Here is a 16,157-nt window from a genome sequence, read left to right as displayed (position 1 = left end):
TAAAAATGTCTCTGCTTGTGCATTATATTTGCAGTGCACCACGTTATCCTGTGTGTGTGTGTGTATCACTGTGAGTGATGGCCGCTACATTGGCTTGCTGCCAAGGCTAAGGCTGATTTCAAGGTTTTACTTCTAACCTACAAAGCAGTACATGGACTTGGTCCTACCCATCACCATTTGGTCCTGCCGTACATGCCTACACGTATGTTATGGTCACAAGACGCATCAATAAATATATTGTGAAAAGTGTTTTCAATGTCGGGCCTCCTTACTATTCCTGGAGGCAGGGCTTTCCTTTAGAGCTTTATTTTTATGGAATGGTCTGCCTATCCAGGTGAGAGACGCGGAATCGGTCTCAACCTTTAAGACTTTACTGAAGACATCTCTTCAGTAGGTCCTATGATTGAGTGTAGTCTGGCCCAGGGGAGCGAATGTGAACGGCAAGGCACAGGAGTGACAAACCCCCCTTACTGAGTCACTGGCTTGCTAGTGCTCTCCCATGCCATCCCTAAGAGGGGTGCATCACATCGTGACAGGCATTTTTCACTATACTCTACTTGAGTGGGTTGATCTTCCTGTGATTGATTGAGTGTTTTTACACATGTAAGCAAACACGTGGTTGTAAAAACACCCTGTCCATTTATGGCCTTACAGCCTTTTGCAATGGTCAACACCATGCTTTGTTGAGCAGGTCAGAAGTTGGCTCAGTTGTAGGTACAGTTCACTAGCACATACATCGACTTGAAATCACTGGCCACTTTAATAATGGAACACTAGTCCCTTTAATAATGTTTACATATTTTTGCATTACTTATCCCATATGTATATACTTTATTCTATCCTATTCTACTGTATCTTAGTATATGCCGCTCTGACATTTTTCACCCAAATATTTATATATTCTTAATTCCATTCCTTTACTTTAGATTTGTGTGTATTGGGTGTTTTGTTGAGAAATTGTTAAATATTACTTGTTAGATATTACTGCACTGTTGGAGTTAGAAACACAAGCATTTCGGTAACACATGCATGTGACAAATAATATTTGCTTTGATTTGATGCAGGGGGGAAGATTATAGTGACACAAACAAACATGCCATGATAATAACAATGCAGGTGCATTGCTAGGTAACTTGAAAATCAACTTGGAAAGGAACATTATCTCTTAGGCTACATAATAAATTCCAACAGCCAGGTTTTCTTTTTACTAAATATGGTTGGAAAGACATCTTATTAGTTGGTGGATCATTCTTGGAATCTAAGTGTTATTTTTTTTCTAAACAGAAAAATCAGAGTGATAGTATATAGTAAAATACGCTCACAGTTTTTTTCCGTTTCTTTGAATGGAGTTTGGGTGCAGTACTGTTTTGTTGAAAGTACAGTCCCTCCCACCCGTATGGCTCAGTGGCATCAGAGTTTATGATGACGCCACTCTCGCCCCGCCCCACAAACTCCATCTTTGCGTTAATTTCATTCCTGCTCTCATTCCGGGCATACTTCACATCTCTGTAGATGCGCAGTGAATTTTACACACTTCAGCCCGCTGGTCTGAAGAAAAAAATCCTTGGCAGTTCTGAAAAAAAAACCCATCTCAGCCCTTACAGCAAAACCGAAATACAGCGAAAATTGTTACAATTAACCATAATAGAGGTGTTTAAGGTAAGTTTGCTACTACTTTTTACGAAAAGTAATTGTGGTGCGTTTGTATAGTAGATTACTGGAAAATCAAAAGTGGTCAGATTTAATTGGAAAATAAATATTGAAGGTTGATTACTATATCACAAATATGTATATTATGTATGAAATATGTATGAAATATAATTAAGCCACTTGTGAAATAAATTGTAGAAACTATGCGAGCGTGCCATATTGGCTGGTTGGAGCCTACGTCGAAGAGCTGTGTCTTTCACTTTGTCCATAGACGCCGTCCGACAATGCATGAACATCTTTGACATTTTTTACATTTTTCCTGAAGAAAATGTTGGATATTGCAACAGTATATCCACCAAGTACTGTAGACCACATATGGTTTACTTTACATTCGTCTAAGTTATTATCTTTGTGTTTTTCCCCGTACAGGCAGGGAGTTGCCGTCAGGGATATTTTGCTTTCTGTGCGCAACAAAGCATACGAGTCAGAAGGACTTGTTGCATCCTCGGGTTTTCATTTGGCCCTTTGATAACTGTAAGTAGAATATACATTGTATTCTTCCAATATACAATTTCGTTGATATAAATATTGTATCCTTATCAGTAACTTGTTGCGTGTAGAATTATTGTTGGGTATGATATTTACCCCCGAAGGACTTGTCCTCAAAAGTTAGTTTTACATTTCCCATATAAATAAACATAATTTTTTCATTATTTTAACTATCTGGTGTTTTATGTGTGAATGAGAGTTTATACAGAGCAGCCTTTGTTAATGATTCACTTGTGTAATACTGCACCTTTACTACCCTCCTGTGATTTCATGAATCTAGGCAAGAAACTAGACGCTTGAACATCATCTTATAACTGAAAATATTTTTGTAATTTGGTTTATCAGTGCTGTGATTAAATGCTTTGAAATACTGCATTAATCACCATTCTCTCATCAGAGAAAATATGCCAGCAATTAGAAGTTGGTTTTGATCATGCTTAATGAAATGTTAATAACCTGCTTTCTGAAGTTACATTTTTAATTCTACTACTTTTTTTGGCACAATGTGAAACATCTCATCTCATTTAGATAATTCAGTGATATCTTCAATGAAGTACTGACTTGAATCTAATGTCGTCAAGTATTCAGGTTTACTTGTCTGTATTTGTTTTCTGCGTGATGTGTTATGAAACAGTTTTTCAATCAGACCATTGGTATGTCACTAAAGTTAATGTGATTATCACTTTCCTAAAAGTAGACTTTATTAGTTGTTACATTTAAAATAAAGCTTGAAATAAATATTTTGTCTAGCCAAGAGGGACATTGAAGATGAAACCTCTTCTGAAATCAGAGGGATGGTGGCAGGTGCAAAGCGAGTTACTTCTGGGAGTAGAGGACTGTGTGGAAATTGGACAAGGGGAGGAAGGAATGGAAAGGGGGCATTTTATTGTCTTTGTTGTGTTTAGGCTATGAGTGTATGGAGCTGTTGAATCACCATGGGCAAACCGTCCTATTCTCCAGTCCGTTGACATCTGGTTTCAGTACTTCATGCACCTGTAGAGGGGGAAAAATGCAAATCCTGACATTTGTGCTTACCCCTCTGCGCAGTGCAAATGGGGACTAATGACCATTTGTTTGGCTGCCTCACTGTCTAGGCCAGCCTATTGTTATACCAGAAACAGGCGGTAGTGGTTGAAGCACCATATGGCTCCTGTGTGCCTAGTCAGTGCTATCTGTTCATTTAGCTTATCAATGGCATTACAATATGGTTGATTTTTGAGTCGCCAGCTATTTTTTCTTCTTTGTACAGGGAAAGCAGGAAGCAGTCTCCACAGCCTTAGAAACAGGGCTGGATTAATGCAGGGTCTTACCGGGCTGAAGCTCCTGGGCCAGTGGGGGGCCTAAGAGGGAGCAAAAAATACATTAAGCAAATATATACAGTATACAGTGGGGCAAAAAAGTATTTAGTCAGCCACCAATTGTGCAAGTTCTCCCACTTAAAAAGATGAGAGAGGCCTGTAATTTATATCATAGGTACACTTCAACTATGTCAGACAAAATGAGAAAAAAAATCCAGAAAATCACATTGTAGGATTTTTAATGAATTTATTTGCAAATTACGGTGGAAAATAAGTATTTGGTCAATAACAAAAGTTTATCTCAATACTTTGTTATATACCCTTTGTATACCCAAGTCGAGGATCGGTAGGATGGTCAGTTTTACGAGGGTATGTTTGGCAGCATGAGTGAAGGATGCTTTGTTGCGATATAGGAAGCCAATTCTAGATTTAATTTTGGATTGGAGATGCTTAATGTGAGTCTGGAAGGAGAGTTTACAGTCTAACCAGACACCTAGGTATTTGTAGTTGTCCATGTATTCTAAGTCAAGCCGTCCAGAGTAGTGATGCTGGACAGGCGAGCAAGTGCGGGCAGTGATCGGTTGAATAGCATGCATTTAGTTTCCCTGCGTTTAAGAGCAGTTGGAGGCCATGGAAGGAGAGTTGTATGGCATTGAAGCTCGTCTGGAGGTTAGTTAACACAGTGTCCAAAGAGGGGCCAGAAGTATACAGAATGGTGTTGTCTGCTTAGAGGTGTACCAGAGAATCACCAGCAGCAAGAGCAACATGATTGATGTATACAGAGAGGAGAGTCGGCCCGAGGAGTGAACCCTGTGGCACCCCCATAGAGACAGCCAGAGGTCCGGACAAAGGCCCTCCGATTTGACACACTGAACTCTATCAGAGAAGTAGTTGGTAAACCAGACGAGACAATCATTTGAGAAACCAAGGCTGTCGAGTCTGCCAATAAGTATGTGGTGTTTAAAAAACTGTAGTTCTAACCACAGAAATCTCATAATTACAATTCCTAAAATATACATGTGTCTTATATCATTTTAAAGCTTTTCTCGTTGTTAATCCCACCAAAGTGTCCGATTTCGAATAGGCTTTTCAGCGAAAGCACTACGAACGATTATATTAGGTCTCCACCAAACCACAATAAGCACAGCCATTTTCCAGTAAAATATAGCATTCACAAAAACCAGAAATAAAGATAAAATTAATCACTAACCTTGAATTATCTTCATCAGATGACACTCATAGGACTTCATGTTACACAATACATGCATGTTTTGTTTGATAAAGTTCATATTTAAAAAATCTGAGTTTACATTGGCGTGTTAGATTCACTAGTTCCAAAAACATCAAGTGATTTTGCATAGCCACATCATTCAACAGAAATACTCATCATAAATGTAGATGATAATACAAGTTAAACACATAGAATTATAGATATACCTCTCCTTAATGCAACTGCTGTGTCAGATTTCAAAAATTATTAACGGAAAAAGAAACAAATGCAATAATCTAAGACGGCGCTCAAAAGTAAAAATACCACAGCCGCAAAGATCAACATAAAGGTCAACATAAACAAGAAATTACATGATAAATATTTCCTTACCTTTGATGATCTACATCAGAAAGCACTCCAGGAATCCCAGGTCCACAATAAATGTTTGTTTTGTTCGAAAATGTCCGTTATTTATGTCCAAATATCTTCTTTTGTTAGCGCGTTTGGTATACATATCCAAATGCGAATTCTGGTCAGCGTTATATCGGACAAAAACTTCAAAAAGTGATATTGCCGGTCGAAGAAACATTTCAAACTAAGTATAGAATCAATTATTAGGATGTTTTTAACATATAGCTTCAATGAAGTTCCAACCGGAGTATTCTTTCTTGTCTTCGTGAGCAATGGAACGCAAGTGACTACCATGAGGAAAAAGTGCGATGACAAAATGGCTGCTTGATGGACATCTGATATATTCTGCTCTCATTCACTCCCACAACAACATAGACGCATCATTATAATTTCTATTGATGGGTGACATCTAGTGGAACCCCTAGGCAGTGCAACATTCATATCTCAAGGGGATTTCATTGGAGACTCATACAAGCTCAGATTTCTGACTTCCTGTTTCGATTTCAACTCAGGATTTTGCCTGCCAATATGAGTTCTGTTATACTCACAGACATCATTCAAACAGTTTTAGAAACTTCAGAGTGTTTTCTATCCAATACTACTAATAATATGCAAATATTAGCAACTATGATTGAGGAGCAGGCCGTTTGATATGGGCACCTTTCATCCAAGCTACTCAATACTGCCCCTGCAGCCATAAGAAGTTAAATAAATAATATTTCACTTATAACTCACTGGATCACAATTCCAGTGGGTCAGAAGTTTACATACACTAAGTTGACTGCCTTTAAACAGCTTGGAAAATTCCAGAAAATTATGGCTTCGAAGCTTCTGATAGGCTAATTTACATAATTGGAGGTGTACCTGTGGATGTATTTCAAGGCCTACCTTCAAACTCAGTGCCTCTTTGCTTGACATCATGTGAAAATCAAAAGAAATCAGCCAAGACCTCAGAAAATAAATTGTAGACCTGCACAAGTCTGGTTCATCCTTGGAAGCAATTTCCAAACGCCTGAAGGTACCACGTTCATCTGTACAAACAATAGTACGCAAGTATAAACACCATGGGACCACGCAGCTGTCATACCGCTCAGGAAGGAGACGCGTTCGGGCTCCTAGAGATGAACGTACTTCGGTACAAAAAGTGCAAATCAATCCTAGAACAACAACAAAGGACCTTGTGAAGATGCTGGAGGAAACAGGTACAAAAGTATCTATATCCACAGTAAAAGGAGTCCTACATCGACATAACCTGAAAGGCCGCTCAGCAAGGAAGAAGCCACTGCTCCAAAACCACCATAAAAAACCCAGACTACTGTTTGCAACTGCACATGGAGACAAATATCATACTTTTTGGAGAAATTTTGTCTGGTCTGATGAAACAAAAATAGAGCTATTTGGCCATAATGACCATCGTCATGTTTGGAGGAAAAAGGGGGAAGCTTGCAAGCCGAAGAACACCATCCCAACCATGAAGCACGGGGGTGGCAGCATCATGTTACGGGGGTGCTTTGCTGCAGGAGGGACTAGTGCACTTCACAAAATAGATGGCATCATGAGGCAGGAAAATTATGTGGATATATTGAAGCAACATCCCAAGACATCAGTCAGGAAGTTAAAGCTTGGTCGCAAATGGGTGTTCCAAATGGACAATGACCCCAAGCATACTTCCAAAGTTGTGGCAAAATGGCTTAAGGACAACAAAGTCAAGGTATTGGAGTGGCCATCACTCAGCCCTGACCTCAATCGTATAGAAAAGTTGTGGGCAGAACTGAAAAAGAGTGTGCGAGCAAGGAGGCCTTACAATCCTGACTCAGTTACACCAGCTCTGTCAGGAGGAATGGGCCCAAATTCACCCAACTTATTGTGGGAAGCTTGTGGAAGGCTACCCGAAACGTTTGACCCAAGTTAAACGATTTAAAGGCAATGCTACCAAATACTAATTGAGTGTATGTAAACTTCTGACCCACTGGGAATGTTATGAAATAAATAAAAGCTGAAATAATCCCTTTTACTATTATTCTGACATTTCACATTCTTAAAATAAAGTAGTGATCCTAACTGACCTAAAACGGGATTTTTACTAGGATTAAATGTCAGGAATTGTGAAAAATTTGTTTAAATGTACTTGGCTAAGGTGTATGTATGTAAGCTTATGACTTCAACTGTATATACATTTATCCACGTGTACCTCTCCTCCCCCCATCTGACGAATATGAGGTATAAACAGCCTGCTGCTGCCATTCTGCTATTCGTCAGATGGGGGGAGGAGAGGTGGTAGGGGGTACACGTGGATAAATGGGGGTCCCTGCCTTGATTGGATAACTGAGTAATAAAACAATTAAAATACTCTGCATAATAAATAAAATGTGACTGGTAAATTGTGTGAGTCAAGGGCTGGGCAAAAAATATAAAACATTCCAATTTGTTATCCAGCAGCAGGAGCCCACTCTCAATGTTCAAAATACACCAGAGAGCATTATTTTGCCACAGAGGATCAATAGATTCTAAAATAACTGTGGATTAAATTTGATCACAATCACATACAGGTAACTGCCAAAATACAGGACACACCAACATAGTATCTTAAAAGGCTCTTTGGCCACCAAGAACTGCCAGAAAACCTTCAATGCACCATGGCATAGATTCTACAAGTGGACCTAAACCATGCCAGGAAAATGCACCCCACACCATAACATATACTTTGTATCCCTCATTTACTCAAATATTTCCTTTTATTTAGGCAGTTACCAGTTGGTTGCCTATAGTCGGGAAAGCCCGCTGGTGCCAAATGTACAGCTTTTTGCAGTAGTGGTCATAGAATTCTAATCCATAGAAGGGTTTTAGAACCTCTTACCCTGACAGTTAGACTATTAAACTCATGGATACACTAGCAATGGCTGCCAGTTCTGACTTGAATGGGAACTGCCATGTATGGATTATATTTATATGGTTGGTTCCGGCTGTCTGTTTGCCTTTTACAAATTTCAAAATACAATTGTGGGAAAAACGTACTGTTTTTACCTACTGAAAAGAGAAGACCAATCTATCTGTACAACCAACAGATACACTACCGTTCAAAAGTTTGGGGTCACTTAGAAATGTACTTGTTTTTGAAAGAAAAGCACATTTTCTGTCCATTAAAATAACATAAAATTGATCAGAAATACAGTGTAGACATTGTTAATGTTGTAAGCCATAGGCTACTACTCACAGTGATGGCCGATGCGCTCCTGTCCTATTGGCAATAGCCTACCTCAACATGAGCTACGTTGAAAAACAACATCGTAAAGATTTTTTTGTTTATGTAGAATTGCATGAAATTGTATTTTTTTTAAAGGGCACTTTTTTTATGAACCCTTCTAACAAATGTTCCTAAAAATGCCTCTGCTCAACTCTGGCCTATGCCACATCACAAATGTTATTATGGCTTTATTATAAAGGGCTTTTTCTTCAACAGTAAATGTACTGTAATTGAGGAGTCAGGATTAATTCTATGTGAAATGCCTGGACTTTATCCCCAAAAACGAAATGTTATTTCCATGTCTTTTTACGAACCATTGGTCTCGTCACAGTGTTATGAAACAGGTGAACAGGTGATTCACCTTCTTAGTGGGGGAAGGATGCTCTGCTGTGTGCAACAAGAATCTCTCACGATTTCATCTGACTGCAAATGGGCATTCCTCTGCTATTCTAAAGTCTTAAATGGCAATTTAAAATATTTTTAGAAGTCATGGAAACTAAATTAGCTGTCAATGTTAACAATGTGTCATTCGGTCCCTCTGTCCTTTCCTTGTCTTGTTCTCAGAGTAGTGAAAATGAATGCTGAGTGTCTGAGAGAGAGAGGTCTCGTTTCTCTGGCCTGATAAGATGCCTTGTTATGTGATACTTGCAGGAAATAAAATGTGTGGTGGCCACAGAGGAAGGCTGTATTTTGGGAGGGAGAGACAATTCAACAGAAAGTAAATGGAGTGTAAAAGAGAAGAGAGAGAATTAATTTGAAATATACATTTGGGAGGTTTGTTAGAGCAACAATGCGTGGCGCACTGGGCTGGTGTGTTGCAGTGCTAGAGCAGGGGCATGGGGGCAGGCTTTGTTTGGAGAGCAGGGGTACAATGGGCGTCCTCCGGGGACCTGGCTGCAGGAGGGCCGGCCACTCTAACCGCCTGTTCCCCGGGCCTCCCGCCGTGCCCTGAGGTATACCCTGTGTCACAAAGGGAGAGTTTCAGCACAGTCTGATGCACTGCTCTTTTAGCTCCACAAGGTACATGGTGGGTGCCACCTAAAAACATACAGCTGAGCATCTGCTCCAGCTCTAGCTGCAGCTGCAGGGAACCTCTGCCTGCCAGCTTCTTCTGGCTGCACTTTGGACCTGTACAGCAACCCTGAGACCACTGTAACTGTAGGGTTAGGACACGCCAAACCACAGGGTTAGAAGGGTAAGGACAGAAGAGGGTGCTTTCATTATCCCTTCTCATCAGTATCAACATCCCTCACAACAAAAAGTAACACAATAAAATAACAATAACAAGCCTATATACAGGGGGCATCAGTACTGAGTCAATTTGTGGGGGTACTGGTTAGTCGAGGTAATTTGTAGGTAGGGGTAAAGTGACTATGCATAGATAATAAAACAGCAAGTAGCAGCAGTGTAAAAACAAAGGGGGGGGGGGGGGGGGTCAATATAAATAGTCCGTGGGCAGCATGGTAGCCTAGTGGTTAGAGCATTGGACTAGTAACCGGAAGGTTGCATGTTCAAATCCCCGAGCTGACAAGGTACAAATCTGTCGTTCTGCCCCTGAACAGGCAGTTAACCCACAGTTCCTAGGCCGTCATTGAAAATAAGAATTTGTTCTTAACTGACTTGCCTAGTTAAATAAAGGTAAAATATTTATTTTGTATTTTTTATTAATTGTTCAGCAGTCTTATGGCTTGGGGTAGAAGCTGTTAAGGATCCTTTTGGTCCTAAACTTGGCACTCCGGGACCGCTTGGCGCTCCGGTACCGCTTGGCGCTCCGGGACCGCTTGGCGCTCCGGGACCGCTTGGCGCTCCGGGACCGCTTGGCGCTCCGGTACCGCTTGGCACTCCGGTACCGCTTGGCACTCCGGTACCGCTTGGCACTCCGGTACCGAGTTTTGACAATTTTTTGGGGCCTTCCTCTGTCACCACCTAGTATATAGTTCCTGGATATCAGGATGATGTACTGGGCCATACGTACTACCCTCCGTAGCGCCTTACGGTCAGATGCCGAGAAGTTGCCATGCCAGGCAGTGGTATGGGAAAAAGTTATTTTAATCCATTTTAGAATAAGGCTGTAACATAACAAAATGTGGAAAAAGTCAAGGGGTCTGAATACTTTCCGAATGCACTGTATTTAATCAATGAGATTATATATATTGCTCCAAAAGCTTGAAAAAAATTATACCACTTTAATTCTTACTGATACACAATTAAGTGACACAAATCACTGCATCAGCGTAATTTAAAGCATCTGACAGCTTTAATATATCTTCATTTAAGGCCCTTACTTTTCCAAAAATAGAAATCCTGATCAATCAATCTAATTCATTTATAAAACACTTTTTACATCAGCCGATGTCACAAAGTGCTGTACAGAAACCCAGCCTAAAACCCCAAACAGCAAGCAATGTAGATGTAGAAGCACAGTGGCTAGGAAAAACTCCCTAGAAGGGCAGAAACCTAGAACCAGGCTCTGAGGGGTGGCCAGTCCTCTTCTGGCTGTGCCAGGTGTAAATTATAACAGAACATGGCCAAGATGTTCAAACATTCATAGATGACCAGCAGGGTCAGATAATAGTAATCACAGTGGTTGTAGAGGGTGCAACAGGTCAGCACCTCAGGAGTAAATGTCAGTTGGCTTTTCATAGCCGATCATTCAGAGTTAGAGACAGCAGGTGCGATAGAGAGTCCAAAACAGCAGGTCCAGGACAAGGTCAGGGTTCCATAGCCGCAGGCAGAACAGTTGAAGCTGGAGTAGCAGCATGACCAGGTGGACTGGGGACAGCAAGGAGCCATCAGTCCTGAGGCATGGTCCTAGGGCTCAGGTGCTCTGAGAGAAGATAGATCGAATTAGAGGGATCATAATTAAATTCACACAGGACACCAGATAAGACAGGAGAAATACTCCACATATAACAGACTGACCCTAGCCCCCCGAAACATAAACTATTGCAGCATAAATACTGGAGGCTGAGACAGGAGGGGTCGGGAGACACTGTCGTCCCGTCCGACGATACCCCCGGACAGGGCCAACTAGGCAGGATATAATCCCACCCACTTTGCCAAAGCACAGCCCCCACACCACTAGAGGGATATCTTCAACCACCAAACTACTACCCTAAGACAAGGCCGGGTATAGCCCACGAAGATCTCCCCCACGGCACGAACCCGAGGGGGGCGCCAACCCGGACAGGAAGATCACGTCAGTGACTCAACCCACTCAAGTGACGCACCCCTCCTAGGGACGGCATGGAAGAGCACTAGTAAGCCAGTGACTCAGCCCCGTAATAGGGTTAGAGGCAGAGAATCCCAGTGGGGAGAGAGTGATAGATCCTGTTAGCTGTTTATCCTACAGATGGTAGGGACCCACGAACCATGTGTCATGAGAGCAATATGCTAACCTTCCGTCAATGCATGAGTCAGAGCATGAAGCTAAAACGTTTTGACCTGTTCTGAGGTGGGAAATCCAGGCTTCAACTACTTCCTTTCCATGGACTGAGGACAGTACAGTAGTATTGACAGCATGTACTGCTTATACCACAAGTAAAGAAAAATACCTTATTATAGCAGATACATTGAGGACAATTTTTGGTTCCTGCAATGGTATTGGCACTATGCTACTATTTTACTGTACTTCAACTTTGGTTCAGTACTAACAGTTATGAGACACAGGAATATGGTATCAGACTATTTCAGTGGATATCTAAGCTCTTTTGACAGATCTTTCTTTACAAGAGGTCAGATGTAGTCTAAAGAAAAGAAGACCCCATCACTCTATGTTGCACTTCTTTCGGTTAATAAAAGGTGTCTTTGACTATTTGAATATATTGGGTTTGGACATTTCATTATGCGGTGCTGAAAAGGTATATTTGTTGCGTCCTGAGCACCGTTACTGTTATCTAATGGATGTTGGATCAGTGTTTAACCCAGGGACACACAGGGTTCACAGCCCTCATTGAAACCACGTGCTCCTAACCCTGCGGAGTGTCAAGGAAGGATCCTACTCAAACACTCAGCAGGCTGCTCTGGAGTTCACACTTCTTGGAGCATGTTGATATTACTCCAACCTCCAGGCATGTCTTTCCTGGTAGAGCCAATTCAGTCATGTATAAAGCCCTATTGCTGAGGGAGGGCGAGTGACGCCTGAAGAACAATAGGAGTTGCCTGAAGAACAATAGGAGTTGTGCTTATATGAAACACAGCAGTAACACAATACCTGGAGGAAGTAGGCCTGCTCACAGATCTAAGGACAATACCTGGAGGAAGTAGGCCTGCTCACAGATCTAAGGACAATACATGGGGGAAGTAGGCCTGCTCACAGATCTAAGGACAATACCTGGAGGAAGTAGGCCTGCTCACAGATCTAAGGACAATACCTGGAGGAAGTAGGCCTGCTCACAGATCTAAGGACAAAACCTGGAGGAAGTAGGCCTGCTCACAGATCTAAGGACAATACATGGGGGAAGTAGGCCTGCTCACAGATCTAAGGACAATACCTGGAGGAAGTAGGCCTGCTCACAGATCTAAGGACAATACCTGGGGGAAGCAGAGTCTGCTTTAAGGTCCATTTAAATCAACCAGATTCAATCCAGCCACCCCTAGACCCAATTCAGCGGAATGCCCCACCCAATGACCCAACTAGCAATTTAGAGCAGTCCGATGTTATTGGATTTTCCCCAAACATAACACTTTGCATGCAGGACCAGAAATGAATTGCTTTGCCAATTTCTTTGTAGTATTGCTTTAGTGCCTTGTTGCAAACAAGGATATATGTTTTGTAAAATGTTTTTTTTCTTCTGTACAGGCTTCCTGTTTTTCACTCTGTCAATTAGGTTAGTATTGTGGAGTAACTACAATGTTGTTGATCCATCCTCAGTTCTCCTATCACAGCCATTAACTGTTTTAAAGTCACCATTGGCCTCATGGTGAAATCCATGAGTGGTTTCCTTCCTGTCCCCCGAATGAGTTAGGAAGGACTCCTGTATCTTTGTAGTGACTGGGTGTATCCAGAGTGTAATTAAGTGTAATTCATTAATAACCATGCTTAAAGGGATATTCAGTGTCTGCTTCAATTTTGTATATTTTTTTTCTCATCTACCAATAGGTGCCCATCTTTGCGAGGCATTGGAAAACCTCCCTGGTCTTTGTGATTGAATCTGTGTTTGAAGTTCAACTGAGTGACCTTACAGATAATTGTATGTGTGGGTTACAGAGATGAGTATTCATTCAAAAGTCCATGCAGCGTATTATGTGACTTGTTTAGCAAATTTTTACTCCTGAACTTATTTAGTCTTGCCATAACAAAGGGGTTCAATACTGATTGACTCAACAAATGTCAGCTTTTCATTATTAATAAAAAAAAAACTGGGGAGGAAAACATCGTGTGTGTGCGTGCGTGCGTGCGCCAGCCAGCCAGCCAGCCAGCGACAAATCAATTAAATTGAAGCTGTAACACAACAAAATGTGGAAAAAGTCCAGGTTTGCGAATACTTTCTGAAGGCACTGTAACTCTAATGAATTAAAATAACAGAATGGCACATTTTGAGATTAAATATTTATGCTTTGAGTGTCACCAGTGCATATGGTTTTCTCATGCTGTAAAAGTTGTATTTTGAAATAGCGCTCAAGGGGTCATTTTTAAGAGATGTTTGGAAAGGATCGGCAACTTTGAAACTGCAGCACCTATATCACATCAAACCAGCCTCTAAATTCCAGGATGAATCCCGTGACCAGAGGATGAATCCCACGAGCAGAGGATGAATGCCGCGAGCAGAGGATGAATGCCGCGAGCAGAGGATGAGTGCCGCGAGCAGAGGATGAATGCCACGAGCAGAGGATGAGTGCCGCGAGCAGAGGATGAGTGCCGCGAGCAGAGGATGAGTGCCGCGAGCAGCGGATGAGTGCCGCGAGCAGAGGATGAGTGCCGCGAGCAGAGGATGAATGCCACGAGCAGAGGATGAATGCCGCGAGCAGAGGATGAGTGCCGTGAGCACACAGACCAGTCAAGAGCGCAGAAATTTGGTTGAGAGAGCAGAGGATGTTCAAGTGTGAGTTTGGGCGAGCTGAACATCATTGTTGCAGATCAAAGAGAAAAATGTCTGAATAAAAAAAAAATAGAACCTAAACAAAGAAACATGGTTAAAACATGTAAAAAGCATCAAATTGTTTTACACTCTGTGTCTTGTTGCTCGCTCTCAAATCTTGGTACCTTTTGGGTTTCAATGTATCTTTTTTCTGGTCGTCACTAGTTGCCACAAAGTCATAATCCCCACCTATTTCTACAATGTATCTTGTTAAAATTTGATTTTAAACCTAACCTTAACCCTAACGACACTGCTAATCTTATGCCTAACCTTAACCCTAACGACACTGCTAATCTTATGCCTAACCTTAACCCTAACGACACTGCTAATCTTATGCCTAACCTTAACCCTAACGACACTGCTAATCTTATGCCTAACCTTAAATTAAGACCAAAAAGTACATTTTTGTTCTCTTGAATTTTCATTTTTATTTAGACTTTGTGGCTGTGGTTTTCTCGATTGGATTTCAGGCTGTTGGGGGGCGGCCTTAGAAGTAGGTGCATGTCGAGAAACCTTACATTGGTCACTTTCACTGGAGTGATGGAGGAACTAACAAATGCTTGCCCTTGGCCAGTCCAGTGTTGTTGTGTGATTGGTTGAGTCTTGGGTGCATATGACCTCAAACTGATGTTCAGAGCCGTCTGTTTAGCTTCCTAGCTGGCTTGAACAGTAAGTACCGAACAATTTGGGACACTTGAAACATACAAAGCCATTGGGAAATAAATTAAATGGCTACGCTATACCTTGAGTTGAGATTAATCTACTTGCTAAAGTTAGCTAGCTAGCTAATTACTTGTTAGCCAGCAACATTCGTCTGTTAGCGAAGTAACACCATAGTCCATAACTAGTTTGTTTTTCTTCACCTTTCCACAAAGTGTCTGTTATGTGTTTGCATGATATGAGGGCGTTAATCCCAATGTATTAAAGAATAGGTGGAGTATGGGCATAATTTGGCTGATCTCAGAAATTGATTCATCATACACTAGGTCCTGGCCATAATTTAAGCCAGCTAAATATAATGACTCCATTGTTGAGAATAACATGTGGGTACACACATAATAATGGCATAACGATCACGACGTCGAAAGAAAGGAAGGACTTGTGGGCAAGTTAAAGGGTAGGAAGTATGAGTTTTTACTCACCAGTGTGATCAAAAACATACTAACTTAGTTTTAGTCATTTTTATTTTATTTCACCTTTTTTTAACCAGGTAGTCCAGTAGAGAACAAGTTCTCATTTACAACTGCGACCTGGCAGTTACCAAGATGTGCAAACATAGCTATGTTTTTGGGTTGTTACATATTTATTAACTTATTTCCAGATATCTTCTAAACTACCCACATTGCACTATTGCTCAATGTCATATGAAGGATCTAGTCTGCTACCGAGTTCATATGCTAGCTCAAGCTCGCTAAGGTTAGCCACACCGCATGCTCTTCAAGACTTTGTGTTTGTGTTATCTAGTGGGAACCCGTTAGCACGGCAGGCTCTGGTGTCTTCCAATTGGTTGCTCTAAGTGTGTAGTACCTCGTCTGTTCTCCTTTTTTGTTTTGTCAACTTTTCGGCATGTTCTCTGTGAAGTAGTTACGGGAGTTTTGTAACGGAATCAATCCACCCCCCCCCCCCCCCCCTGCTTTGGTAGCTAACTCAGCCTGCAGTCTTTTAAAAGTTTTACCATTGGATGGCCCCGGCCATCAATCTGTTTCTGCTCTCTC

At 41.4% G+C, this 16,157-nt stretch overlaps 1 protein-coding gene across 2 annotated transcripts in view; it reads left to right on the top strand.

The window, feature by feature from the left end:
* The first annotated feature begins 1,484 nt into the window (after positions 1 to 1,484).
* LOC139374688 (TEA domain family member 1a) overlaps positions 1,485 to 16,157 on the top strand; it is a 103,898-nt gene continuing 89,225 nt past the window's right edge. Inside the window, exons 1-2 of one of the 2 annotated variants that reach the window (XM_071115766.1) lie at positions 1,485 to 1,659; positions 2,080 to 2,184. In XM_071115766.1, coding sequence (XP_070971867.1) covers positions 1,513 to 1,659; positions 2,080 to 2,184 — 252 coding nt within the window. In that variant the 5' untranslated portion in view covers positions 1,485 to 1,512. The remainder of the gene's footprint in view (positions 1,660 to 2,079; positions 2,185 to 16,157) is intronic. The other variant, XM_071115758.1, reaches the window with a different exon arrangement.

Source organism: Oncorhynchus clarkii, chromosome 2 (assembly GCF_045791955.1).
Source record: "Oncorhynchus clarkii lewisi isolate Uvic-CL-2024 chromosome 2, UVic_Ocla_1.0, whole genome shotgun sequence".
Lineage (NCBI taxonomy): Eukaryota > Metazoa > Chordata > Actinopteri > Salmoniformes > Salmonidae > Oncorhynchus > Oncorhynchus clarkii.
The sequence above is the reverse complement of the archived record's forward strand: the minus strand, read 5'-3'. Positions and strand labels throughout refer to the sequence as shown.